The sequence below is a fragment of the Podarcis pityusensis genome (assembly GCF_964106645.2).
Source record: "Podarcis pityusensis genome assembly, chromosome: 2".
Lineage (NCBI taxonomy): Eukaryota > Metazoa > Chordata > Lepidosauria > Squamata > Lacertidae > Podarcis > Podarcis pityusensis.
The window spans coordinates 114602102-114628464 of record NC_138029.1 but is presented as its reverse complement, the minus strand read 5'-3'; the positions used below and the strand labels follow the sequence as shown (position 1 = coordinate 114628464).

General features: G+C 47.6%; 1 protein-coding gene across 1 annotated transcript in view; it reads right to left on the bottom strand.

Moving 5' to 3' along the window:
• SLC44A4 (solute carrier family 44 member 4) overlaps positions 1-25915 on the bottom strand; it is a 59283-nt gene extending 33368 nt beyond the window's left edge. The window contains exons 1-4 of the mRNA XM_080991983.1: positions 25749-25915; positions 4625-4673; positions 2107-2180; positions 928-1006 (exon numbers count right to left, since the gene is read on the bottom strand). Coding sequence (XP_080848109.1) covers positions 928-1006; positions 2107-2180; positions 4625-4673; positions 25749-25776 — 230 coding nt within the window. The 5' untranslated portion in view covers positions 25777-25915. The remainder of the gene's footprint in view (positions 1-927; positions 1007-2106; positions 2181-4624; positions 4674-25748) is intronic.
• Positions 25916-26363: the final 448 nt, after the last annotated feature.

Here is a 26363-nt window from a genome sequence, read left to right as displayed (position 1 = left end):
ATTTAAGTGACACATCATTATGCATCGGTTGCATGGCAAAGTCTGGATAAGGGAGAATTCTCAAGGATGGCTTTGCTTCCGGGTTCTCATACTGTTTTGGAAAGTGAACGTTTCATAGACCCCCCATCGCGAATGCACAGTAAAAAGGATTACGGGGGGGGGAGGTGTTGGGAAACTGTGTACGTGCAGCTACTCACACAGAGTCAATTAAGATTTGGCAGACAGCCAGAAAGCAATCTGAAGGAGTAAGTCTGCCTGGTGATAACAGAGTCATGGAGACTGCTCCCTGATTGGTCAAGCTCTCTCAAGGGAGTGATAATTAATGGCCTACTAACTGGAATGTGTAGAGTTCTGTGTGTCAGTGTAGGAGTTGTGAGTCGTATCCGAGAGAGCTAGCATAAGATCCGTGTTCTGTTCCTGTAAATAGTCCACTGTATATAATAAACACCCAACTAAAAGTTCCTGGTTCCTGCTTCGTCTATCCTGTCTGCAGCCAAGTCACCAAATGCTTCCATGGATTCTGCGTTTACTCTGCTAGGTCTGGCTAAGGTCCTGCAACTAGTCAGAAAGTTGCGAAACACCAAATAGGTTTTACCAATAGGAGGTGGGTGCAAGGTATGTAAAGAAAGAGACTGGGGAAAGGACACAGCAAATGCGTAAAATGAAGAAGAAAAAGGTGAAGCAGCGGCTTCGTTGGAAGACTTGACTGTCGACAAAAGGGGAAACACAAATATTAGAAGGAAGCAAAAACTAAAAACAAGAAGTTAAGTCGATGAGGAAAAGGAGGAGCAAGAAAATGGCTCTGCCAGGCTAAGGTACGTTTCTGGCCATGGATTCCAGTCTTGTGCACTTACTAAACACGCTCCCTGTGACAATGCACCCTTTGCCATTGGTTCCCCCTTCTTTCCCGTGGGTCTCTATACCTACCGGTTTTCGCCAATTCCGCAATATGCTCCAGTTGAATTCCTGGGATAAATAGCCTGCCGGGGATCACCGTACAGCCAGGCTAGGATTGAGAGGAAACAAAGGATAATGGGAGTGAGGAAAGGCGCTCGCATTTTTACAGAGGCACTGTGAGGTGGTGTTGGTTAGGGGTGGACTCAAAGGTGGGACAATGACCAGTGCTATTTTTATAGAAAAAGAGGTGTTGGAACTCACCATGAACACCTCCCTTGTTCTCTTATAATGGCAGCTGAGAGGTGCCGGAACTTAGTTCCGGTGATTTCCAGCTGGAAAAAAAGCCTTGGGACATCCTATTCCATACCCTCCAACATTTTTCCGATGAAAATAGGGACATTCTAAGGAAAAGTGGGACATTCAGAAACCAGGACAGCTTCTGTAAATCCAGGACTGTCCCTGGAAAATAGGGACACTTGGAGGGTCTGTGTCAAGGATCAATACAGTATATTCTTTCAGGTCTCAGGGCATTAGTAAAATACACAGCAAGTTTCTATCTCATAACACTGCAGTTTTTTGTTTTTATGCTGAAGACTCTTACGATTACAGTGTCTGTAAATGGTAAAACGCGGCTTAGCACAAAGGGCAGCACTTTGCAACTTATTTACTTCCGCTGGCACTGAACAGAGATTGTGCCCAAAATCAAGCCTGCAAACGAAAACAACCTGAGTGTTTGATTAATTTCTGCAAGACGGTTTATGACTCTTAGGTTATGTATGTGAGGCAATCGTAACAATAATTCACAAAGAAAACAGTTGAAAAGAAATAAATTAAAAAGCTGATATCAGGGTGAAGGAAGTCAAAACTTTATTTATATTTACGTGGTGTAAATGTTTAAGTTTCGTTGGTTGTAACTTTTACTGTCATTATCTAATTTTTAATTTCTTTTTATTGCTGTATATTGTTTTTGTTTTGTTTTTCTGTTTTGTTGATGTTGATCTGATGTATCAATAAAATCTATTTTTAAAAAAATTTAAAAAATAGAAGAAAGAAAGAAAACAACCTGAGTGAATTTGGTTCGCATGTCATGTACTGAAGCTGGCAGAGCTTCCAGACAAACTGCGTCTGCCTGGCAAAACAATAGCTCCCAACTTGATCCCACCTTCCTTGCCCTGATCTCCAAGCCCTTTTGCTTTTAGCACTGCTTACCCAGAATCCCCACCACGATGTAGCCAGCGATGAAAACCGTGAAGATAAAACAGCAGATAATGTCAGTACAGCTCCTGGAACAGAAGGACGGCAGGAAGACAGATCATGGACACGTGTGAATAAATAGCAGAAATGGGGATGGAGGAGTCTGCTCGGAAGAAGAAGAAGAAGAGTTTGGATTTGATATCCCGCCTTTCACTCCCTTTAAGGAGTCTCAAAGCGGCTAACATTCTCCTTTCCCTTCCTCCCCCACAACAAACACTCTGTGAGGTGAGTGGGGCTGAGAAACTTCAGAGAAGTGTCACTAGCCCAAGGTCACCCAGCAGCTGCATGTGGAGGAGCGAAGACGCGAACCCGGTTCCCCAGATTATGAGACTACCACTCTTAACCACTACACCACACTGGCTCTCGGACCCCAAAAACACTCACTCTAGGCTCAGCCTTCAGCAACCTGGCACCCTCCAGATGTTCTGGACTACAACTCCTATCAGCCCCAGCCAACTTGATGGGAGTTGTAGTCTAGGATATCTGGAGAACGCCTGGGTGATGAAGGAAGCTGCCTGAAATAAACAGCTTAAATTCTTCTGAAGGCCCAACCCTGGAAGAAACAATTAAAACGAGGGGAGAATTACTCTAAACAAGAGAGCCAGTGTGGTGTAGTGGTTAAGAGCAGTGGACTCGTAATCTGGGGAACCGGGTTCGATTCCCCGCTCCTCCACATGCAGCTGCTGGGTGACCTTGGGTCAGTCACACTTCTCTGAAGTCTCTCTGCCCCACTCACCTCACAGAGTGTTTGTTGTGGGGGAGGAAGGGAAAGGAGAATGTTAGCCGCTTTGAGACTCTTTCGGGTAGTGATAAAGCGGGATATCAAATCCAAACTCTTCTTCTCTTCTAAACAGGCCGGATAAGTGTTGTGTGGTGAAGTTTTCCATAGGGTTTGGGAAGGAGGGGAATATTTAAGGGACTAGTCTAGTCCCCCTATTCCACTGACCACACATCACTGGGCCAGAGGGCAAATTTTCTTCACATAACTGAGTCATCACTAGGGATATTGGAGAATATAGGAGAAAGGAAGCCAAAATCGCCAATGTTCCCGTGAATCAGTCCAGGGAATGCGATCAGCACTTGCTCTCCTTTATTTTATCTTCATTTATTTATTGCATTTATATCTTACCTTTCCCTCCAAGGAGCTCAGTGTGGCATACAGTCATACCTTGGTTCTTGAACGGAATCTGTTCCGGAAGTCCGTTCAACTTCCGAAAACCAAGGCGCTCAAGACGTTCAAAAACCAAGGCGTGGCTTCCGATTGGCTGCAGGAGCTTCGGACGTTCAACTTCCCAAAAACATTTGCAAACCAGAACACTCATTACCGGGTTTGCGGCATTCGGGAGCCAAAACTTTCAAGTCGCAAGGCGTTCGACAACCAAGGTATGACTGTATACAGTTCTTGTCTTCCATACAGTGGTATCTCTGGTTACGAACTTAATTCGTTCTGGAGGTCCGTTCTTAACCTGAAACTGTTCTTAACTTGAGGTACCACTTTAGCTAATGGGGCCTCCTGCTGCCGCCACGCGATTTCTGCTCTCATCCTGAAGCAAAGTTCTTAACCCGAGGTACTACTTCCAGGTTAGCGGAGTCTGTAACTCAAAGTGTTTGTAACCTGAGGTCTTTGTAATCCGAGGTACCACTGTATTTAACCCCACAGGGTTTGAATCCCCACACAGTGATGAAGCTCACTGGGTGACCTTGGGCCAGTCAGAACCTCTCAGCATAACCTACCTCACAGGTTTAGTTACAGGTAGGTAGCCGTGTTAGTCTGCCGTAGTCGAAACAAAATAAAAAAAATCCTTCCAGTAGCACCTAAGAGACCAACTAAGTTTGTCATTGGTATGAGCTTTCGTGTGCATGCACACTTCAACTTCAGTGTGTGTGCACACGAAAGCTCATACCAACAACAAACTTAGTTGGTCTCTAAGGTGCTACTGGAAGGAATTTTTTTATTTTGTTTCAACCAACTCACAGGGTTGTTGTGAGAAAAAAATGAGGAAGGGGAGAACCATGAACGAGCCCCTTGGAGGAAAAGGCGGGATATAAACACAATCAAATAAACAGATGGGAGATTTTTCAGTTTTATTCACACTTTCCCCTAATTTATGTGTTTTTTTATAAGCATTGATTAGAAAACAGCATCATAACATTCGGGTAAGGGAGAACTGTGCAAAATGGCTGCGTTTCAGTTCCTGTATTGTTTCAGAAAGGGTCAGTTGGATAGACCTAGCTGCAAATGTAGTAATAATAATAATAATAATAATAATAATAATAATCCCACATTCCTAGTCAGGGGTGATGGTAGCTGTCATCCGGCAACATCTGAAGGGCTACAGGTTCCCTGCAGTTGGAGCCTATGCCTGCCCATTCTCCTCTTAGGCCTCCTTGCCTCCCAGCCGCTTTCAACGGCACCACACAAGTACTCTAGACTGCAGCCAATTCACCTGCCCATGCGCAAAGCGTTTCTTACCTATTTTTGATGGGGCCGTGGAAAGTCGGGTCATGTTTCAACTTGTCCCCTGGTGAGAGAGAGATGGGGGTGGGTGGGTAAATCGAGGACAGGAGGAAATATCGACTATGTCCCAGCAAGAAATGTGGAGGCTATGGAATCATAGAATTGTAGAGCTGGATGGATGGGACTCCCAGGGTTCATCCAGTCCACCCCCCTGCAATGCAGGAATATTTTTGCCCAACGTGGGACTCGAACCCACATCCCTGAGATCCAGAGCCTCATGCTCTACCAACGGAGCCATCCATGGGTTTATACAGTGGTGCCTCGCAAGACGAAAAGAATCCGTTCCGCGAGTCTCTTCGTCTTGCGGTTTTTTCATCTTGCGAAGCAAGCCCATTAGCGGTTTAGCGGATTAGCGCTATTAGCTGCTTAGCGGGCTTAGCGGATCAGCTGATAAGCGGCTTAGCGGTTTAGCGGATCAGCTGATAAGCGGCTTAGCGATCAGCTGTTAAGCGGCTTAGCGGCTTAGCGGATCAGCTGATAAGCGGTTTAGTGGCTTGGGGAAAAGGTGGGGAAAAGGAAAAAAACCCCGCAGGAACTCGCAAGACATTTTCGTCTTGCGAAGCAAGCCCATAGGAAATTCGTTTTGCGAAGCACCTCCAAAACGGAAAACCCTTTCGTCTAGCGGGTTTTCCGTCTTGCGAGGCATTCGTCTTGCGGGGCACCACTGTATAGGTTTTACTGTTCGGACCCAGAGCCACGGCAAAGCCTTTGGAGCAACTTTCTTTCCCCTCACCATGTCAGTTATAGAAAAGTATTTAATTTTACAATTAACATTTGTAAAACAGCCTGAAGCATTTTTGTTAGGGATTGTAGGGAAAGACCTGCCAAGGAAACTGAAAAAACATCTTTATGTATGCGACAACGGCGGCAAGAGTCTTAATAGCACAAGGATGGGAGAACAAGGAAATTCCGACCAAAGAACTGCGGCAAGAGAAATTGATGGACTATATGGAATTGGCAAAATTGACACACAAACTACGTGATAAGGACAACTGTGACTTTAAAGAAGAATGGGAACCTTTTACAAAGTACTTAAAGAAACAACAAAATGAACTGGAATCCTTGGCAGGTTTTGAATAAACATACACAAACTTTTTATTGGTAACATATAGATAGATAAATTAAGGATCTTTACAATTTTATAATATGCAGAGAATAATATGTGCTGAAAAACCAGAGAGAGGAGCTGAGGGAAGTCCGGGGAGGGTAGGGTGGGTTTTTCTTTTGGGGAGGAGGGGGGAGAGGAAAAAAATGGGGGGGGATGAGGATGATGTATTTTGGATAAACTGTTACCATATTTTTCGCTCTATAGGACGTACCCGACCATAGGACGCACCATGTTTTAGAGGGGGAGAACAAGGAAAAAAAATCTCCCCCTCTCTGCTCAACGCCCCTTCAGCAAAGCGGCAGGAGAAACGGAGCCCCTTCCATTTCTCCTCCCGCTTCGCTGAAGGGGCGCTGCGCAGCTCTCCCTGTCTGCTGAAGCCAGGAGTGTCTTGCTCTCCCGGCTTCTGCAAAAGGAACCCGAAGCCTTTGGAGCGCAGCACGAGTTCCCGCTGCGCTCCAAAGGCTACGCGTTGCTTTCGCTGAAGCCTGGAGAGCGAGAGGGGTCGGTGCGCACCGACCCCTCTTGCTCTCCAGGCTTCAGCGAAAGCAACGCGTAGCCTCCGGAGCGCGGAGGGAGCGCTCCCTCTGCGCTTCGGAGGCTTCGCGTTGCTATCGCTGAAGCCAAGGAGCCTGCATTCGCTCCATAGGACGCACACACATTTCCCCTTAATTTTTGGAGGGGGAAAAGTGCGTCCTATAGAGCGAAAAATACGGTATGTTGAAATTCTTAATAAAAATATATTTAAAAAAGAAAGAAAAGTATTTCTCAAAAGGTATGAATCCCAATCAGCTGTGCTTTATTCACTGAAAGCTTGACCTTCCCCAAAGATCCCTCCCAGGGGCTGGAGGCAGCATAACAGCACAGAAGGCAGCCCTAGAGCAGCTTGCAATTCTACAACAAGAGCAGAACTTTAGCAGGCAGCCTGATTTCATGTAAACTGGAAAACTGCCTCCCTCCTTCGAGGAGAAACTAGCCAAGTTGCCACAACCAGCTGCTTCCAGAAGGTGGATTTTTTTATTCAAGCCAAGGAGCTGCCACTGCCTGGCTGCCGCCCTGCCATAAGCCTCCTGGGCTAGCGGCCGGCCTGTTACGCGGTGCAATAGGATGCAACAAAGACTGGTTGGTAAGCAACCACAGCCTTCCCTGAATGTCCAGAGTCCCTTGTTGGTTGTAAAACCCAGGCAACTCGAGAAGCGTCTTCTCCAAATTATATGCTTGCCTTATTTCCCCCAGTGTCAAATTGCCATGCAAATATGGCCCGGTGGAAGGATTGCTTCCTTCTGCCTCACTGGGAACGTGATCTTTTTATTCATGGGTAGGCAAACTAAGGCCCGGGGCCTAGATCCGGCCCAATTGCCTTCTAAATACGGCCTGCGGACGGTCCAGGAATCAGCATGTTTTTACATGAGTAGAATGTGTCCTTTTATTTAAAATGCACCTCTGGGTTATTTGTGGGGCATAGGAATTCGTTTATTATTTTTTTCAAAATGTAGTCTGGCCCCCCACAAGGTCTGAGGGGCAGTGAACCAGCCCACTGCTGAAAAAGTTTGCTGACCCCTTTTATTAATGCCTCTGGCCTTAGGGGAGGAGCATCTCCCATCCTTGCATGTTCATCCGGCTGCTAGACAAAACTGGCACTTCCCTGAGCCGATACTTCTTGTTATGTACTGAAGTTCTCACCCTGGGCCAGCAGGGGGATACTATAGATAGTTTTCACTCAGTTCCACATATGCAAATAAGGGATTGAAAGTGACGTTCAGTGATTAGATAGTTACAGAAAGTGGTTACAGTTGTGTTGTACTGGAGCTCTATATAAGAAGGCTGGCTGAACCCTTCAGTTCAGTTCTGTTCTGGCCTGTGAATAAACAAGAGCTGTTTGAAGAATCGCTGTGTCGTCTGATATGTTCACCCACAACTTAACACTTCTGGTCTGTTTTCCTTTTTGTAATCCTCAAATCCAGGGCTCGCCAACATGGTGTCCTCTAGACCAGGCGTGTCCAACTCCCAAGAGACTGCGATCTACTGCCAGTATAAAAAAAAACTGGCAGTGATCTACCCATTGTCATTGGAGTGAAGAAGAGTGTGCGTGGGTGGGGTGGGTGGATTCCCCAGAGTTGTTGAGCTTTTTTGGGGAAGGATTGCACAGAGTTTTCTTAGCTTTCCCCCCATTTCCCCCTATTTCTGCACATGATAAGGATCCTGCAATCTACCAAGATTAGCCGGGGACCTACCGGTAGATCGCAATCTACTAGTTGGACATCCCTGCTCTAGATTATGTTGGGACTGTCCACTCCCGACAGCTGCAGCCAAGATCGCCAGGACCCTGAGGAGTTGTCGTCCATTGTCATCAAAAATGCGCCCTGTTGGCTACCTGTGCTCTCATTTCTTTAAGACATCCTTTCGGTCCGTAAGACAGGTCTTCCCTAAGCATCTTTTGTCATCGGCCGAGTCTTTGTGTAGGAATCTAGTGCTGGTGTATTTATTTATTTTTATTTCTTATTTTTTTTAAAAATGTATTCTGTGTTGTCATTTCATATTTTTGTGTTGTGAACTGCCCTGGGATCTTTGGATGAAGGTTGGTGTACGAATGTATAAATAAATAATAGCAATAAAATCCACCTCCCTCCCCAAGCATTCAGAAATCCCTCAGTTTCTGTAAGGCAGGGGTCAGCAAACTTTTCCAGCAGGGGGCTGGTCCACTGTCCCTCAGACCTTGTGGGGGGCCGGACTATATTTTTTGTGGGGGAAATGATGCAAGGGCACCACAAGCCCTGGTGGCTACTTACCTGTGTCTTGCGAGCGGCAGGGGCTGGCAGCAGCGAAGGGACAATGAGCGGTGCATGAAAGGGCTCCGGAGAGGGGCTGCTTAAAATGGCGGCCGCTCAAGCGCTGCTGCTGCTGGCACCAACAAAGCCCAGCCCCCTTCCTCCTCTAGGCAGGGCGGGGAGAAGCCAGGAGGAGGGAGGGAGGAGGCGCCACCGCCGCCAAGGGAGGGAGAGGGAAAGAACGTGCACACTGGTGATCCACACGGTGATTCCCGGACCGTCCATGGGCCAGATCCAGAAGGCAATTGGGCCTGATCCGGCCCGCGGGCCTTAGTTTGCCTACCCATGCTGTAAGGCTTCTGGGCACAGAGAATCTCACAATGGATTGTTGTTGTTTAGTCGTTTAGTCGTGTCCGACTCTTCGTGACCCCATGGACAGAGCACGCCAGGCACTCCTGTCTTCCACTGCCTCCCGCAGTTTGGTCAAACTCATGCTGGTAGCTTCGAGAACACTGTCCAACCATCTCGTCCTCTGTCGTCCCCTTCTCCTTGTGCCCTCCATCTTTCCCAACATCAGGGTCTTTTCCAGGGAGTCTACTCTTCTCATGAGGTGGCCAAAGTATTGGAGCCTCAGCTTCATGGATACCCACCCCTAATCTGCAGGGAAGTATTTTCACAGCCAAGGCAAACCTCACTGGGAATGATCCAGTTGCCTGTAGGAAACTCAAGCAGGACCCTAGCACAAGAGCACTCTACCTGCCTGAGGTTTCCAGCAAGTGGTGTTCACAGACGTTACTGCCTCGGACTGTGGAGGCAGAGAAAAGCCTTCATGGCTATTATTCATTGACAGCTATATCCTCTGAGAAAGACCCAGGGCCTGGAATTGTCCGGTCTCCTAAGTAGATGGAGCAGAATTTGGAGCATGCCCGTCACTTGGATGAGTTCAATGGCAGCGCTGATAGTGAAGCTATTAGACTCAATTACCAAGAGATAAGCAAGGGAGAGCTGTAAAACTCAAACCAGGAAATAGCCACTGTAACCCGAGCTACGGAGGGAATCAGGTGCAAGAAAAGACCACAGCAGCCGCCGATGCGGAATACAAAAACATCACTGAAAACAAGCTTCTTCCCCGGAATGACATCAACCTTCAGGTATTGGCTGAGCACTTGGGTTCATTTGCATATAGCACACACATCTGGGCATTATCATTTTGGCGCTGTGCCAAACTTGGAAGCTGATACCCACATGCAAACGTTCAATGCATCTTACCATCCACGAATCACCTGCAAGGACTGCCGCCAGTGGTGTCCCCTTAACCCAGGGGTCAGCAAACTTTTTCAGCAGAGGGCCGGTCCACTGTCCCTCAGACCTTGTTAGGGGCCAGACTATATTTTGAAAAAATAATAATGAACGAATTCCTATGCCCCACAAATAACCCAGAGATTTGTTGTTGTTTAGTTGTTTAGTTGTGTCCGACTTTTCGTGACCCCATGGACCAGAGCACGCTAGGCACTCCTGTCTTCCACTGCCTCCCACAGTTTGGTCAAACTCATGTTGGTAGCTTCGAGAACACTGTCCCACCATCTCATCCTCTGTCGTCCCCTTCTCCTTGTGCCCTCCATCTTTCCCAACATCAGGGTCTTTTCCAGGGAGTCTTCTCTTCTCATGAGATGGCCCAAAGTATTGGAGCCTCAGCTTCAGGATCTGTCCTTCCAGTGAGCACTCAGGGCTGATTTCCTTCAGAATGGAGAGGTTTGATCTTCTTGCAGTCCATGGGACTCTCAAGAGTCTCCTCCAGCACCAAAATTCAAAAGCATCAATTCTTCGGCAGTCAGCCTTCTTTATGGTCCGGCTCTCACTTCCATACATCACTACTGGGAAAACCATAGCTTTAACTATACGGACCTTTGTTGGCAAGGTAATGTCTCTAACCCAGAGATGCATTTTAAATAAAAGGGCACATTCTACTCATGTAAAATCACGCTGATTTCCGGACTGTCGGCGGGCCGGATTGAGAAGGCGATTGGGCCGGATCCGGCCCCTGGGCCTTAGTTTGCCTACCCACGCCTTAACCTCTCTGCAGCATAGGAAAAGGACGACTCCCTGGGGTGGGCTCTCAATAGGTGAGGAGTCATATTCATTTATTTTAACTGGTTTGCTAATACACTTTTCAGGGCGCAAAACCCTCCCCAAGACGGATCGCAACACGTAAAAACATCACTGATAAATACAAGAAGCTCCAACATCAAAACCATCGGCTAAGGAAACGTGGGAAGCTGCCTTATACCGAGTCAGACCATTGCTCAGTATTGCCTACACTGGCTGGCAGCAGCTCTCCAGGGTTTCAGGCACTGAGGTTTTCTCCAGCCATAGCTGGAGGCGCCAGGGATCAAAACAGGGGCCTTCCCACATACAACAATAAAATAAAATAAATAAATGCCGTGGGAAGCCTTCCATGAGATTCTCAGTTCAGCCTTCTCGGTTATATGCCTGGTATGAGGTTCTCCTATGAAGAGCTACACGGCTACAACTTTGGATGAAGGGACATTTCTAGGCAGCCTTTGGGTAGGTCCCCATTAGTAATAAATAAATAATAATAGTAATAATAATTCATTAGTTATACCTCGCCCATCTGGCCAGGCCTCCCCAGTCACTCTGGGCAACTCCCAACTTAATAAAAACACGATAAAAACTTCGCTAAACAGGGCTGCCTGCAGATGTCTTCTAAAAGTCAGATACAGTGGTGCCCCGCAAGACGAATGCCTCGCAAGACGGAAAACCCGCTAGACGAAAGGGTTTTCCGTTTTGGAGGTGCTTCGCAAAACGAATTTCCTATGTGCTTGCTTCGCAAGACGAAAATGTCTTGCGAGTTCCTGCGGGTTTTTTTTCCTTTTCCCCCCCTTTTTCCCAAGCCGCTAAACCACTTATCAGCTGATCGGCTAAGCCGCTTAACAGCTGATCGCTAAGCCGCTTATCAGCTGATCGTTAAGCCGCTTAACAGCTGATCGCTAAGCCGCTTATCAGCTGATCCGCTAAGCCCGCTAAGCCGCTAATACTGTAGCGCTAATCCGCTAAACCACTAATGGGCTTGCTTCGCAAGACGAAAAAACCCGCAAGACGAAGAGACTCGCGGAACGGATTCTTTTCGTCTTGCGAGGCACCACTGTAGTTATTTCCTTGACATCTGATGGGAGGGCGTTCCACAGGCCAGGTGCCACTACCGAGAAGGCCCTGTGCCTGGTTCCCTGTAGCTTTGCTTCTCGCAATGAGGGAACTGCCAGAAGGCCCTCGGCGCTGGACCTCAGCGTCGGGCTGAACGATGGGAGTGGAGACGCTCCTTCAGGTATACTGGGCCGAGGCCGTTTAGGGCTTTAAAGGTCAGCACCAATGTTTTGAATTGTGCTCGGAAATGTACTGGGAGCCAATGTAGGTCTTTCAGGACCAGTGTTTTATTAGGGCAGTGGTGTCCAAAAAATTTTCAAAGAGGGCCGGATTTGATGAAGTGAAGGGACGTGAGGTCTGACCAAAGGGCCAACCACAATTTTTGAGCTTTTTTTAGGATTGAAATTGTTCAGGGGTTTTTAGAATTTTACCCCAGGAAATAAACTGCCACAGGTGCCAGATTAAACCGACTGGCGGGCCAGATTAGGCCCCTGAAACGGACTTTGGACATGCCTGTATTAGGGCTTGCTCTGCATCCAGGTCGCTCCCACTGCTAGGTTTTGAAGCAGAGCACACACACACACACACACACACACACACACTAGCCGCAATCTGTAGTAATCCTTTGCAAAGAGGCAAAGGACTCCTTCCCTCATGGTAAACACAGAAGCGGGGAGGTTCTCTTCCCAGAAAGCGCATAAGGGAAACAGTTGCCTCCACCCAGGAAGCATAGAAGGAAATCCCACAAATCTCTCACAAGGAGATTTGAACACTTTGAAGCCAAAATCCGGGACGCCGTCTTCCCAGAGGCCATGTTTTGTTTTGTTTTAAATCACAAGATAAACAAAGAGTCAATTCCAACTTGCACGGTGTGGTTTACTGCCAGCTTCCTTCTAACCCCCCCCCCCATGCTGACTTTAAAGGCAGCCCCACATGTGGCATGTTGTAGTAGTCAATACAGACAGGATCGGATTGTAAGCCCCACCGATTCAAGCCCTCCCCCTTCCCCCCCCCAGACTTGACCACAGGATGCAATCCCTTACCCCTTGACCTGCGATTGCCCTGCGCAACTCCAGCACACTGCATTTACCATACAGAGGAAGAATAAATCATAGTAATTACAATGTGGCAAGAGGAATGCTATGGGCGGTCATTAGTTTGCTGTTGACTGCAAATGCATAAAATGAATGGGTACAGCAGGGCAATGAGCGTTCCAGGCTTTCCCTAGAGAGGAAGGCTTTCCCTCTGCAGGCTGCTCAGCATGGGAAACACTCAGATTTCTAGTCCGACAAGTTTGTCGTCAGAGACGTGGCCTGCTCTACAATTCAAGGGCCAATACCTGGTCACAGGTGCATAGATGAAGCCCGGTTCAGCTATGGACTCAACGCTAGGTTTGTACATTGTAAAGTTCCTCAACTGCTTGGATGACTTAAGAAAAGGAGTGTCCAGATTCGTGAAGGACTGAACGCATTCATTCAAGAAAAGCGGGGACATATACAGTGGTACCTCAGGTTACATACGCTTCAGGTTACAGACTCCGCTAACCCAGAAATAGTGCTTCAGGTTAAGAACTTTGCTTCAGGATGAGAACAGAAATTGTGCTCCGGCGGTGCGGCGGCAGCAGGAGGCCCCATTACGCTAAAGTGGTGCTTCAGGTTAAGGACAGTTTCAGGTTAAGAACAGACCTCAGGAATGAATTAAGTACTTAACCTGAGGTACCACTGTAATAAAATGGCGGAAGAAAGCGCAACAGCAGGGATCATTCAGTGCACAGCTAAGGGTTAATTCTGCTAGTGTTCAAGTCATGTAACCAAGAGAGCATAAATATACAAACTAAATAAAGTCTGCTCAGCCATCTGGGGAGACAGGCTGCTATGTTCAGGTCCTGGTTCTGGGCTTCGCTTTGGGGCACCTAGTTGGCCACTGTGAGAACAGGATCCTGGCCTAGGTGGGCCCTCAGACTGAACTAGCAGGCTTCTTTTTCATGTGAGGAACCTCAATCTTCCTCCCAGATGATGCCCCGTCTTTCCAAGTCACACTCCTCATATCCTCAAGTACTTTTGCCTGGCTGGAATGTGTCCTCGGACTCCAGGAACACCTCTTGCTCGTCTGGATGGAGCAGGCAGAGGGGTGTGTATGTTTAGAAACTAGCCTATAACACAAATGTAAAATTGTTTACATGCGGTTCTGTGCCCACTTTTTCCTCTGGCATTTTGGTACACGTTAATTGGCCGGAGAACCGCGTTGCGGAATTTGGAGATGCGTGAATTGTAAAAAGTGGCTGTATGTCAGTCCACGTATTATTTTGGACAATGCGAACTGCATAGGTTCACCTTTAAGTACACACTGAGTCAAATTTGTCCCTGCTGAGCTTTACTGACAACCAAGCTACCTCACTCTGCCTAGGGGTAGTGCCAGCCAGAGTCAGTACAGTCATAGCTTGGTTCTCAAACGCCTTGTGACTCAAATGTTTTGGCTCCCAAATGCTGGTTTTCAAACGTTTTTCGGAAGCTGAACGTCTGAGGCGGCTTTCGATTGAGTTCAGGAAGCTCCTGTGGCCAACTGGAAGCCGTGCCTTGGTTTTCGAACACTTTCGGAAGTCGAAAACCTTGGTTTGCTGTCAGGCCCGTTGTCCAAACCTGCTTTGAGAATCCCTTTGAAAAACATCTTTTGGTTCTGAATAGCCTCAGCTTGGTCTAGTCACCATTTGAATTTTCCATAATACAGTGGTACCTCAGGTCAAGTACTTAAATTCGTTCCAGAGGTCCGCACTTAACCTGAAACTGTTCTTAACCTGAAGCACCACTTTAGCTAATGGGGCCTCCTGCTGCTGCTGTGCGGCTGGAGCATGATTTCTGTTTTCATCCTGAAGCAAAGTTCTTAATCTGAAGCAATATTTCTGGGTTAGTGGAGTCTGTAACCTGAAGTGTATGTAACCCGAGGTACCACAGTACAGGTAGGGATGCCATAGTCTGAAGAGCAAAAAAAGAGGACACATTCGCCAACTTCTACTTTTAACTATGGATCGCTATGACTACTCTCCTTTTACATGCCCATGAAAAACAGGATGTGTCCTGGAAAAAGGGGACATGGGGCAACCCTAAATCACCTCCAGGGCACAGATGATAAATCAAGATGGCGGCTACACTCAGCTCCCTGCTGCTGGGGCCCTCTGCTTTGAGGGCACCTGACCTTCAAACCTACATCTGTCCCTGAACTGTTTTAAATGGCTGCCTTGAGGGATGCCCAAGTGTTTTATGGTTTGGGAGTGCATCCCTAAGGTCTGAAGGCCATTCACAGTAATGAAGCCTCACCCTGAACATTCCTGGAGAGAAAGAGATCAAGAAACATCCTTTGATTTCAGGCCAGAATTGCTCTGGGCTTGTCCTCAGGACGTTGGTGGCGTGAGGAGCAGCATACATTCAGGTGGTTAGGGTCTGCATAATCCGGTTTATGACAAGAGATACAGCTTTCAGGAAAGCCTCTCTCAAGCCATAAAGCCATCAACTTTAATGGAACCATATAACCCAACAGTGAGTGTAAAAGTCAATTGGGACACGTTTTTAGATCTCTGCGCAATTGGCAGTCCATCGCCAATAATAATAATAATAATAATTTATTATTTATACCCCGCCCATCTGGCTGGGCCTCCCCAGCCACTCTGGGCAGCTTCCATAGAAACAAAAAATACAGTAAAATATCACAGGTTAAAAACTTCCCTGAACAGGGCTGCCTCAAGATGTCTTCTGAATGTCAGGTAGTTGTTTATCGCTTTGACATATGCTGGAAGGGCGTTCCACAGGGTGGGCGCCACTACCGAGAAGGCCCTCTGCCTGGTTCCCTGTAGCTTTGCTTCTCGCAATGAGGGAACTGCCAGAAGGCCCTCGGCACTGGACCTCAGCGTCCGGGCAGAATGATGGGGGTGGAGACGCTCCTTCAGGTATACTGGACCGAGGCCGTTTAGGGCTTTAAAGGTCAGCACCAACACTTTGAATTGTGCTCGGAAACGTACTGGGAGCCAATGTAGGTCTTTCAAGACCGGTGTTATATGGTCTCGGCAGCCACTCCCAGTCACCAGTCTAGCTGCCGCATTCTGGATTAGTTGTAGTTTCCGAGTCGCCTTCAAAGGTAACCCCACATAGAGCGCATTGCAGTAGTCCAAGCGGGAGATAACCAGAGCATGCACCACTCTGGCAAGACAGTGCACAGGCAGATAGGGTCTCAGCCTACGTACCAGGTGGAGCTGGTAAACAGCTGCCCTGGACACAGATTTGACCTGTGCCTCCATGGACAGCTGTGAGTCCAAAATGACTCCCAGGCTGCGCACCTGGTCCTTCAGGGGCACAGTTACCCCATTCAGGACCAGGGGGTCCTCCACACCCACCCGCCTCCTGTCCCCCCAAAAACAGTACTTCTGTCTTGTCAGGATTCAACCTCAATCTGTTAGCCGCCATCCATCCTCCAACCGCCTCCAGACACTCACAAGGGGTTCTGCTTCCTAGACATTTAACGAAAGCAACAAGAAAAAGACACAATTTCCTTTCAACTCACACCTGCATCCGCCAAACACGTTTCGCTTAAGAGTAGACCTACTTAAATTAATGTACCCAAGTTGGTCATATCCATTAATACAGTGGTGACTGGTAAGTGAAAAGGCAGCAGAGCCAACAGGAGACCCTCCAAGTGTCTCTATTTTCCAGTTTCAAGTTTGATCCCGGAACATCCCGCTTTTCCTTAAAGGTAAAGGGACCCCTGGCCATTCGGTCCAGTCGTCGCCGACTCTGGGGTTGCAGCGCTCATCTCGCTTTATTGGCTGAGGGAGCCGGCGTACAGTTTCCGGGTCATGTGGCCAGCAGGACTGAGCTGCTTCTGGCAAACCAGAGCAGCGCACGGAAATGCCGTTTACCTTCCCGCCAGAGTGGTACCTATTTATCAACTTGCACTTTGACGTGCTTTCGAACTGCTAGGCTGGCAGGAGCAGGGACCGAGCAATGGACGCTCACCCCATCGCGGGGATTCGAACCACCAACCTTCTGATTGGCAAGTCCTAGGCTCTGTGGTTTAACCCACAGCGTCCCCCTCTTTTCCTTAGGACATCCCTATTGTCATGAGAGAAATGTTTGAGGGTGTGGGGTTATGCAACCCCGGAGTCAAGGAGATAAGTAACTACACAACCTTTGGAAGACAACTGAAGGCTGTACAGGGAAGTGTTTTTTATGTTTAATGTTTTTATTATGTTTTTATATATGTTGGAAGCTGCCCAGAATGACTGGAGCAACCCAGTCAGATGAACGGGGTAGAAATAATAAAATTATTATTGTTATAAGAATTTTGAGGTCTCACATATAGAATATTCATAAATGCACACATATCAAAATATATGAACCATGTGTCTGAAATAGTATGGGAGAGCAATCCTGAAGCCATTTTGACTCTCCCAACAACCTCAAATATTCCTCTGCAGTAAGGGAAGCAAATGGGGAAAGTCTTCCCATTGTCATTTTGGTGGCAAATCCTGTCGTAAGGGCGTGTATTTGTGTATGAATAGGGTGAGCCTGTGACCAGGATTCAGGACCTAAAGTATTAACTATCACAAAAGAATGGCCAGACTGCCCAGGTAATGCAACCAGTGACTATTATCAGGTATCCTGGCAAACAGGATTTCAGCTGTAGACTGCCTGTATGTATGATTTTTTTTGGAGGGGGGTCTTGGGCCACAGGGTGGGCAATTTCAAAAGCCTATATAGGGGCTTGCGCACCATTGTTCAGGGTTCTCCTCTCTCCTGCATGGGGTGAGTGGGGACCCTGTTGCAACAGTTCCTTTAATAAAGATCAGGCTTACTAGCTGCTTTGCTTCTCAATCTATTCTGGTTGTCCTATGTTATTTCTCATACCAATAGGGAACCCACTTAAGGACTCTACAGTGGAACTTAATTCGTTCCGGAGGTCCATTCTTAACCTGAAACTGTTCTTAACCTGAGGTACCACGTTAGCTAATGGGGCCTCCTGTGGCCGCCGCACAATTTCTGCTCTCATCCTGAGGTAAAGTTCTTAACCTGAGGTACTACTTCCGGGTTAGCGGAGTCTGTAACCTGAAGCGTTTGTAACCTGAGGTACCACTGTATATGTGCTCTGGAATACTCCATAAGGGAAATGGAGCAGTTTTTCTTATAACATTGTTATTATGGAATACAACGTCCCTATTGTCATTGGATAAATGTTGGAGAGTATGCAACAGTGGCTGGACCCAGAGCGATTGCCAGGCCAGAGCCAACTCCTTATTTCGCCTCCACTGTCCCCTTGAACACTCGGCTTTTCCCCTTGCAGAACTCAGCAGGGAGGACAATGGAAGGATAGAAAAGCATTAAATAAACAAGTGTGAGGACACCTTTAAAAAAGCCTTGGGTTTCCTCATACCAAACCACTGTGGCCATGCATCTGACTGGCTATGTTTCCCCATAAGAACCACAAAAGCAATGATCCAATTCCTTCCTGCTTGCTTCTGCCTTTATTTAAGTACAGCATTTGCTTAGGGTGTCTCCAAAGTTTCAGGTATTTTGCAGGAGCTAGCCAAGCGCACACAGGAGGTTTAAGTTAGTGCGTTTAAAGCACTCTATCCCCCTAGTGAAACAAATCCAAAAAAAGTGCAAAAAGTAGACTTTTTGCAGTTTGGAACATGGCAGGGAAATCCACTGTGAAGCGTGGAACAGGTGAATGAGTAACAAAGAGATGCATGAATGCTCATTGCCATATAACCGCCCTGCGAACAAACTGGAACAAACGCTCAACAAAGGCTGTGCATCATCGAGGCACCGCGTAAGCTTTGTGCAAGCCCATCAGGATGAATGCTAAATAACTGAATTGTCAGGAGGAGGACACTCCCTGTTCATTGATGGCGATGTGGCAGGTGCAAATCGCCATGTTACCCCGGAGTGTTTTGCGTCTGGGTTGCAAGAAAGGTGAAAACACTCTATTTTTAATGGGCAATATTTTATTATGATGCATTCTGTTCCCAGAGGTGCACAGATTCACAGCTATAAAACTTAACTCTAAATAACATGGGGCACAATAAAGAGGAAGGGACCTCTGAGCCCGTGCAGAGTCTCTACCTCATCCCACTGAGAGATCACAGCTGGTCATCACATTTCAGGTTTTCAGAATGTTGTGGGGGGAGAGAGGGAGAAATGTCTCCCAATATAAGTACTCAGGTGTCACCTGGTGAAGTTGTTTGTCAGTAGATTTGAGGAGGACATAAAATAAGGGTGGTTTTTTCCACACAGTGCACAAATTCCTATGGAACTCACTGCCACAAGCTGTGGCAATGACTACTGCCTTTTGGCAACTTAACCCCTATCAATAAAGCTCCAGAGTGAAGCTGGAGAAACTACCATCTACAGAAACACTGGAATTCCCTGCCTTTTGACATCTGGCATATATTATTATTTTATTATCATTTTTATTCACTGTTTTTTAAAAATTTAATTTGTATACTGTCCTTCATCCGAAGATCTCAGTGTGGCTCGCAACAGCAAAATTCGACATGAGAATCCAAAATACATAATAAATCAAAAACAAACCATGTTTACACGTTTTAATGTCTTTTTTGTTCATTGCTGGTTTTAATTGCTCTTCAAATGTTTTTAAACTGCTTGTTTTCAACTGCTTTTTGTTGATAACGCCAATATTTCTGGTAAACTAACCGGAAGTATTTGTTACGTTCCAGCATGTATATACATGTAGTTAAATAAAACAAAAATCAAAGCTAGCTTATCTCCTGCTTCCATTTAAAGAGAGTTTTGTTCCCTGAAGAAGGAAACTGCCCTTTCCATAACAACCTTGACTGACTTTATCGTTTGCCTGCGAAAGGCTGCTGCACTTCCTTGTCTCAGTCTGGACTGAGGTGAGCAAATATCCGCCTTATTCACCTTTTAGATCTTGTTCAGCTACACACCCTCCTGGATAAACACTCCAGCCTTTTGTCTTAGGACCACTACCTGCCCCAACACCCCCCAACACAAGATCCAGGATACCACCCCCCCAAGAGTCATTTAGTCCAACCCCATCTTTTACCCAGCACAGAACTCGAACCCACAACCCTGAGATTAAGAGTCTCATGCTCTGCTGAATGAAAGTTTTAAAGACCTCTAAAATTACTTTACGGCAGGGGTCAGCAACCTTTTTCAGCCGTGGGCTGGTCCACCGTCCCTCAGACCATGTGGTGGGCCAGACTATATTTTGGAGAAAAAAATAATAATGAACGAATTCCTATGCCCCACAAATAACCCAGAGATGCATTTTAAATAAAAGCACACATTCTACTCATGTAAAAACAATAGGCAGGCCCCACAAATAACCCAGAGAAGCATTTTAAATAAAAGGACACATTTTACTCATGTAAAAAGCTGCTTCCCGGATCGTCCGCGGGCCGGATTGAGAAGGCAAATGGGCCGGATCCGGTCCCCGGGCCTTAGTTTGCCTACCCCTGCTTTACAGGATGAGTAAAACACTTTGCGGGACACGGGTGGCGCTGTGGGTTAAACCTCAGCGCCTAGGACTTGCCAATCGTATGGTCGGCGGTTCAAATCCCCGCGACGGGGTGCGCTCCCGTTGCTCGGTCCCAGCGCCTGCCAACCTAGCAGTTCAAAAGCACCCTCGGGTGCAAGTAGATAAATAGGGATCGCTTACTAGCGGGAAGGTAAACGGCGTTTCCATGTGCGGCTCTGGCTCACCAGAGTAGCTTCGTCACGCTGGCCACGTGACCCGGAAGTGTCTGCGGACAGCGCTGGCTCCCGGCCTCTAGAGTGAGATGAGCGCACAACCCTAGAGTCCGGCAAGACTGGCCCGTACAGGCAGGGGTACCTTTACCTTTACCTTAAAACACTTTGCAGGAAAAGTGCAAGATAACCATTGCTGGGATGTAACCCTCACCCTAACCTCCACCACAAACCTACCAGGATGGATTGCTCAGCAAACAGGTCTTTTGGAAGTTCCCCAAAATTCCTCCAGACTCGCAGCCTTTCTCAACCCGTGGGTCCCCAGATGTTGTTGAACTACAACTCCCATCACCCCTAGCTAGCAAGGCCAGAGCTCAGGGATGATGGGAGTTGTAGTCCAACAACATCTGAGGACCCACAAGTTGAGAACCGCTGCTCCAGAGGAAAGAAAGGGAAGGCCCATAAGGAGGGATGCTAGCATTCTGCCCTATGCCTCCCCCCCCCCCCCCACGACTCTTGGCCTTTCCCCTGAACTCTGATCCCAAGACCAAAAGTTGGAAAGCTATATAAATGATTCTTTCAAAATGACTCTCCTGTTTATTGTTTGCTTGCTTACATTCAGAGTGAGCTGTCCACTCTCTCACTTCCTGGTTTCCTCCTTCCAAGTGACAACGGAAAGACCTACATTTCTCCACCAAAATATTAGTGTTTGCCAAGGGGGTGTTTGCCAAAATGCGCCCAAAAACATTATTCATACGAATGGCTATGCTGCCCTCACTCTATAAATTCCAAGAATGGTTTCTAGGAAGGGAAAGCTATGATAGAGGCATTTGTGGAATCCAGGATCAGGAAGGAGCCTGAAGTGGATAACTTCAACTCGCAATATTGTGTAAGTGTTTTACAGCCAGTAACCACGCAACTGGTGTTAAACGTTTAACTATTATGCCTTGAAGCAACTTATGACGTAGACTGTTGATTTTCTGGAGTAGCTGTTTATTTGCTAACTTTATATACGCAGCCTGACACTCTACTCTCTTTCCATTAACAGAAAGCAACTCAGCAAGAGATACCAAAATAATTAACATTATTGTAATTGAGTACAGCAGGCTGGACTCAGTCCGTCATCATGCTGTTAGCAAGACAGAGAGGATAACTGAGTCTTGGGTATGAACCTTCCCAAAAAGAAATGATATCAAGATGAAGAAGGCACGATGTTGGGAACTTAATATTGCAAAAAAATAAAAAATGGATACAGTCATATCTCTTGTTATGTCCGCTTCAGGCTGCGTGTTTTCAGGTTGTGTCCCGTGGCGACCCAGAAGTACTGGAAAGGGTTACTTCCAGGTTTCGTCGCTCACGCATTCGCAGACGCGCAAAATGACATTATACACATGCGCAGAAGCGGCGAATCGCGATCCGTATGTGCGCAGACACGCAGGCGTGGGTTGCGTTCCTTTCATGTTGTGAACAGGACTCCAGAACGGATCCTGTTCGCAACCAGAGGTACCACTGTATTTCAGATATCACAGACAGGTGGAGCCACTGTGGTTTGTTGGTTAGAGTGCTGAACTAGGACCGGGGAGACTGGGGTTCAAATCAGTCATTAAGTTCACTGGGCAACTGTGGGCCACTCAGCAACTCTCAGCCTTAACCACTTTGCAGGGTCATTGTGAAAACAGAATAGGGAGGTGGGAATCACCTCCAGACCCTAAGATGAAAGGCAGGATATAAAAATAACGATAAATTACAGGTTGCCAAGTGGTTTTGTGGTTTTTTTAATGGATTTCTCCCAAGAATGGCAAGCCTGGGGAAAACACATCCGGCCTTTCGATGACAATAATGTCATGCGGTCAGCTGTGGAAAACTTGCGAGCAGGAGGAGACCCAAAGGTTTCAGAAGTGGGATGATTTCCAGCAAAGCACCCTGTTGCAACAAGACAAACAAAAGGACTTGTGGCACCTTAAAGGTCAGCCAGTTTTGTCATGGCATCAGCTTTCATGTCCACCTGGGCGCAGGAAGCACAGTCCTCAATGTTGTAAATGGCCACGGCTCTAACTGAAATTGTTACTATGGGCCGATCAGCACTACACATTCAAAGCAGTATCAAACCACTTTAAACTGTCACACCTCTCCACAAAAGAATCCAGGAAGCTATAGTTAAGTGTGCCAAGAGACCCCTACTGCTCTCCCAGAGTTTCCTGGGAAGAGGGATTTGGCTGTTAAACCACTTGGGGGAAACGGCAGTTTTGTGAGGGGTCTCCGAACAACTCTCAGCAGCTTGAATAAGCGGCAGTTCGCAGGATTCTTCAGGGGAAGTCCCAAAGAAGCCTGTTTTAAAAGTGGGGTGATACAGCTTCAAATGTTTGACGAAGACGGAGCCTTTCATTTCCCTCTGACCTCACAGCTTACAACTGTTTGCAAACATGTGCCTATACACCTACCAATGACGGTTTAAACTCAAGACATCTGATGAACCAAACTCTATCCCACAAAACCTATGCCCTAATGGCATTTGTTCATATCTAAGGTGCCATAAGACTCAAAGTGGAAAGGCAGACCTGCCATGTTTGCAAGAGCTGCAATTGATTGTTGAATTCATAATTCTAAATTTTACTATATGTACGTAAGGAGAGTCCCTGATGAATCTGGCAAAAGGCCCATCTATTCCAGCATCCTATCATTTCTTTCCTTTTAATTATCACGTTAGGCTTTCTTTTCTTTTTTTCTACCCCTCTACAAAAGTGCAGTACAGTGGTACAGTGGTACAGAGAGCCAGTGTGGTGTAGTGGTTGAGAGTGGTGGACTCGTAATCTGGGGAACCGGGTTTGATTCCCTGCTCCTCCACATGCAGCTGCTGGGTGACCTTGGGCCAGTCACACTTCTTTGAAGTCTCTCAGCCCCACTCACCTCACAGAGTGTTTGTTGTGGGGGAGGAAGGGAAAGGAGAATGTTAGCCGCTTTGAGACTCCTTAAAGGGAGTGAAAGGCGGGATATCAAATCCAAACTCTTCTTCTTCTTCTTCTTCTTCTTCTTCTTCTTCTTCTTCTTCTACCTCAGGTTAAGTACTTAATTCGTTCCGGAGGTCCGTTCTTAACCTGAAACTGTTCTTAACCTGAAGCACCACTTTAGCTAATGAGGCCTCCCGCTGCTGCCGCGCCGCCAGAGCCCAATTTCTGTTCTTATCCTGAAGCAAAGTTCTTAACCTGAAGCACTATTTCTGGGTTAGCGGAGTGTGTAACCTGAAGTGTATGTAACCTGAGGTACCACTGTATATAATAAGCAAAAAGGGCTTCCTGGTGGTGCTAGCCATACTTCTCTCTTGCAGACAGCAGAGGGTGCATTTCCCTTCTTAAAGGTAAAGGGACCCCAGACCATTAGGTCCAGTCGCGGACGACTCTGGGGTTGCAGCGCTCATCTCGCTTTATTGGCCGAGGGAGCCGGCGTACAGCTTCCGGGTCATGTGGCCAGCATGACTAAGCCGCTTCTGGCGAACCAGAGCAGCGCATGGAAACACCGTTTACCTTCCCGCTGGAGCGGTACCTATCTATCTACTTGCACTTTGACGTGCTTTCGAACTGCTAGGTTGGCAGGAGCAGGGAACGAGCAATGGGAGCTCACCCCGTTGCAGGGATTCAAACCGCCGACCTTCCGATTGGCAAGTCTTAGGCTCCCTTGCAAGGTTGTTGTAAGCGTCACAAGAGAACCACCTAGACGGCATTCTGCTGAGTGTTCTAAAGCGCTATAAAAATGCTACTTATTTTTTTAGCTGCTTTGTTCTTGGGAGCCGGACTCCTGGTCAACCTAAGCTGAGAGCTGTCTGTTCTGGCTGGGGGGAGTCGCTCTCTGGGGTTTCGAATCCCGGCTATTTGTTTTTTTCAGCTGAAGATATCAGGGACTGAACCAGAGACCCTCTTGCAGGAAAAGCATTCCCTCTACCAATGCGCCTTCACAACACCGCTAAAGGCTACATTCATGTTTCCTAAGCTTTGGTCTCCAGCTGTTTTGGGACTACAGTTCCCACCATCCCTGACCACTGGGTCCTGCTAGCTGGGGATGATGGGAGTTGTAGTCCAAAAACAGCTGTAGACCCAAGTTTAGCAAAACTTTTTTTCCATCATGTAACCCAGGGTTTCTCAGAGTTTTTAAATCCATTTTCTTTTTCCACACACCCACCCAGTCCAGTTTAGAAGCAGAACCAAGTTTAAATGTCCCCTAAGCCTGAGGATGTTTATCTGAACTGAGTATATTACCCCTCGCCTGTGCTAACACGCCCCACAATCAGTCCCCTCCCCTTTTGTCAAACGCTTGATTTTAAGCTCCTCGGGGCAGGGAACTTCTCACGCGCCACTGACGGCACTATACAAATAAAATATATCAACCATGCATGCAAAAAACGAGATCCGATACTCCGTCTCCAAACATGCAAACACACATTTCTGGACCCTGGAAGCGGCTTGAGCTGAATCCGACCCAAACAGCCCGTAACAAGGAAGTGGGTTTTCCATTTACTCCTCCGGATCAATTAAATGCATAAAATAAAACATCCACGTGAGCCCAGCTTGTCTCAGTTAACTCCCCACCAAAAACAAAAGGGCACGTGTCATTTGCTGATTTGTGTTCAAGTTTCTGAAACCCACCCAAAACTGTTTCCTACTTTCTCCCCCTTGCCCATCCCAAGTGGCCCAACACATCCGGCGCCAAAGCCTCTCCCAAAATGCTGTGTTCCTATTTCAAAGCCACCAAACTCACCATCCTCCGAAACTATTTCCTGATCTAAGACAAATACGTCCCCTCCACCCCCCAGATCTCAGAGATGGTGGATGAGGGGCATTTGCGTAGCCAGAGGGGCAGGGGCATGGCAGCTGCCTCCCCCCCCCCACTCTTAATCAAGTAAATAAATAAAAAATACTTAGGGTAGAAACTGTAGGGAAAAAAATTTCTGAGCACTTGGGGTCGAAAGAAAGTAATTTCAAACAACTGTCGTGGGGACTTTTCATTCCGACTAAGCCAGGCAGAGAGAGGATGACGACAGGTGGGTGTCCCGCCCCTCCCTTAAGATAAATCCTGGCTCTGCCCAGGTGAAAAAAGAACAGAGAATTTGGCTTTGGGTGCCCCCCTCCCACAACACACTCCACTTTCAATCCCAACTTCCCATCCTCACCTGCCCCCCCCCATCCTGCACCCCAGACACTCCACGCGCGCTCACACAAAGCCGATTTCTCCAGATTTAAAAAAGGGGGGGTTTCCCCCGTTTTGCCACCCACCATCACAACACCCCGAGTCCTGAAGCTTGGGGACCACCGCCCCCCCCCCACACACAATGGACTCACCATAGGGGCTGACGGCTTGGCTCCCCATGGCCCAGGGTCGCCACCTGATCCCAGGACTGTGCAAGGACGGCGGCGAATGCTTCGAAAGGGAGATTCTGATCTGGAACCTGTTGCTTAGCAGTTGCCTGCCAGCCTCCCTCCTCCCGCTTTGACATCACCGCCGCCCTGCCTGGCGCTTGAGAGACACACCTGCTGGCTGCGCTCACCTGCCTCTCAGCCTGGCCACGCCCCCTGCCCGCGCGGCCACGCCCACGCCACGCCCCCTCCCGCCGGCCGCGCGGCGCCTTGACCCGGCCGGAGGCTGGGCGCCATCTCCTCCACCCTCCTCCTCCTCTCCTCCTCTCTCGTTTCTCTTCGGGACCCACCCTGATTTTCAGCCTCATTCTACGTGCTCCAAAGTTTTCCCGAAGAGAAGGGGGAAAAAACTCGGAACCTCAACATTGGGGATCGGCCCCCCCTCTCCCCACCAAAAAAAAACGGGGACAAGGTTTGGCAGCAGTTTTGCAGAGAAAAAACCCGTGTTTTGCAGCAGCCCCCAAACTAATTGATACTCAAACGGGGAGGTATCACCCCAAAAACCAAACAATTTTTTTTTAGTAAGAACACAATAGGATA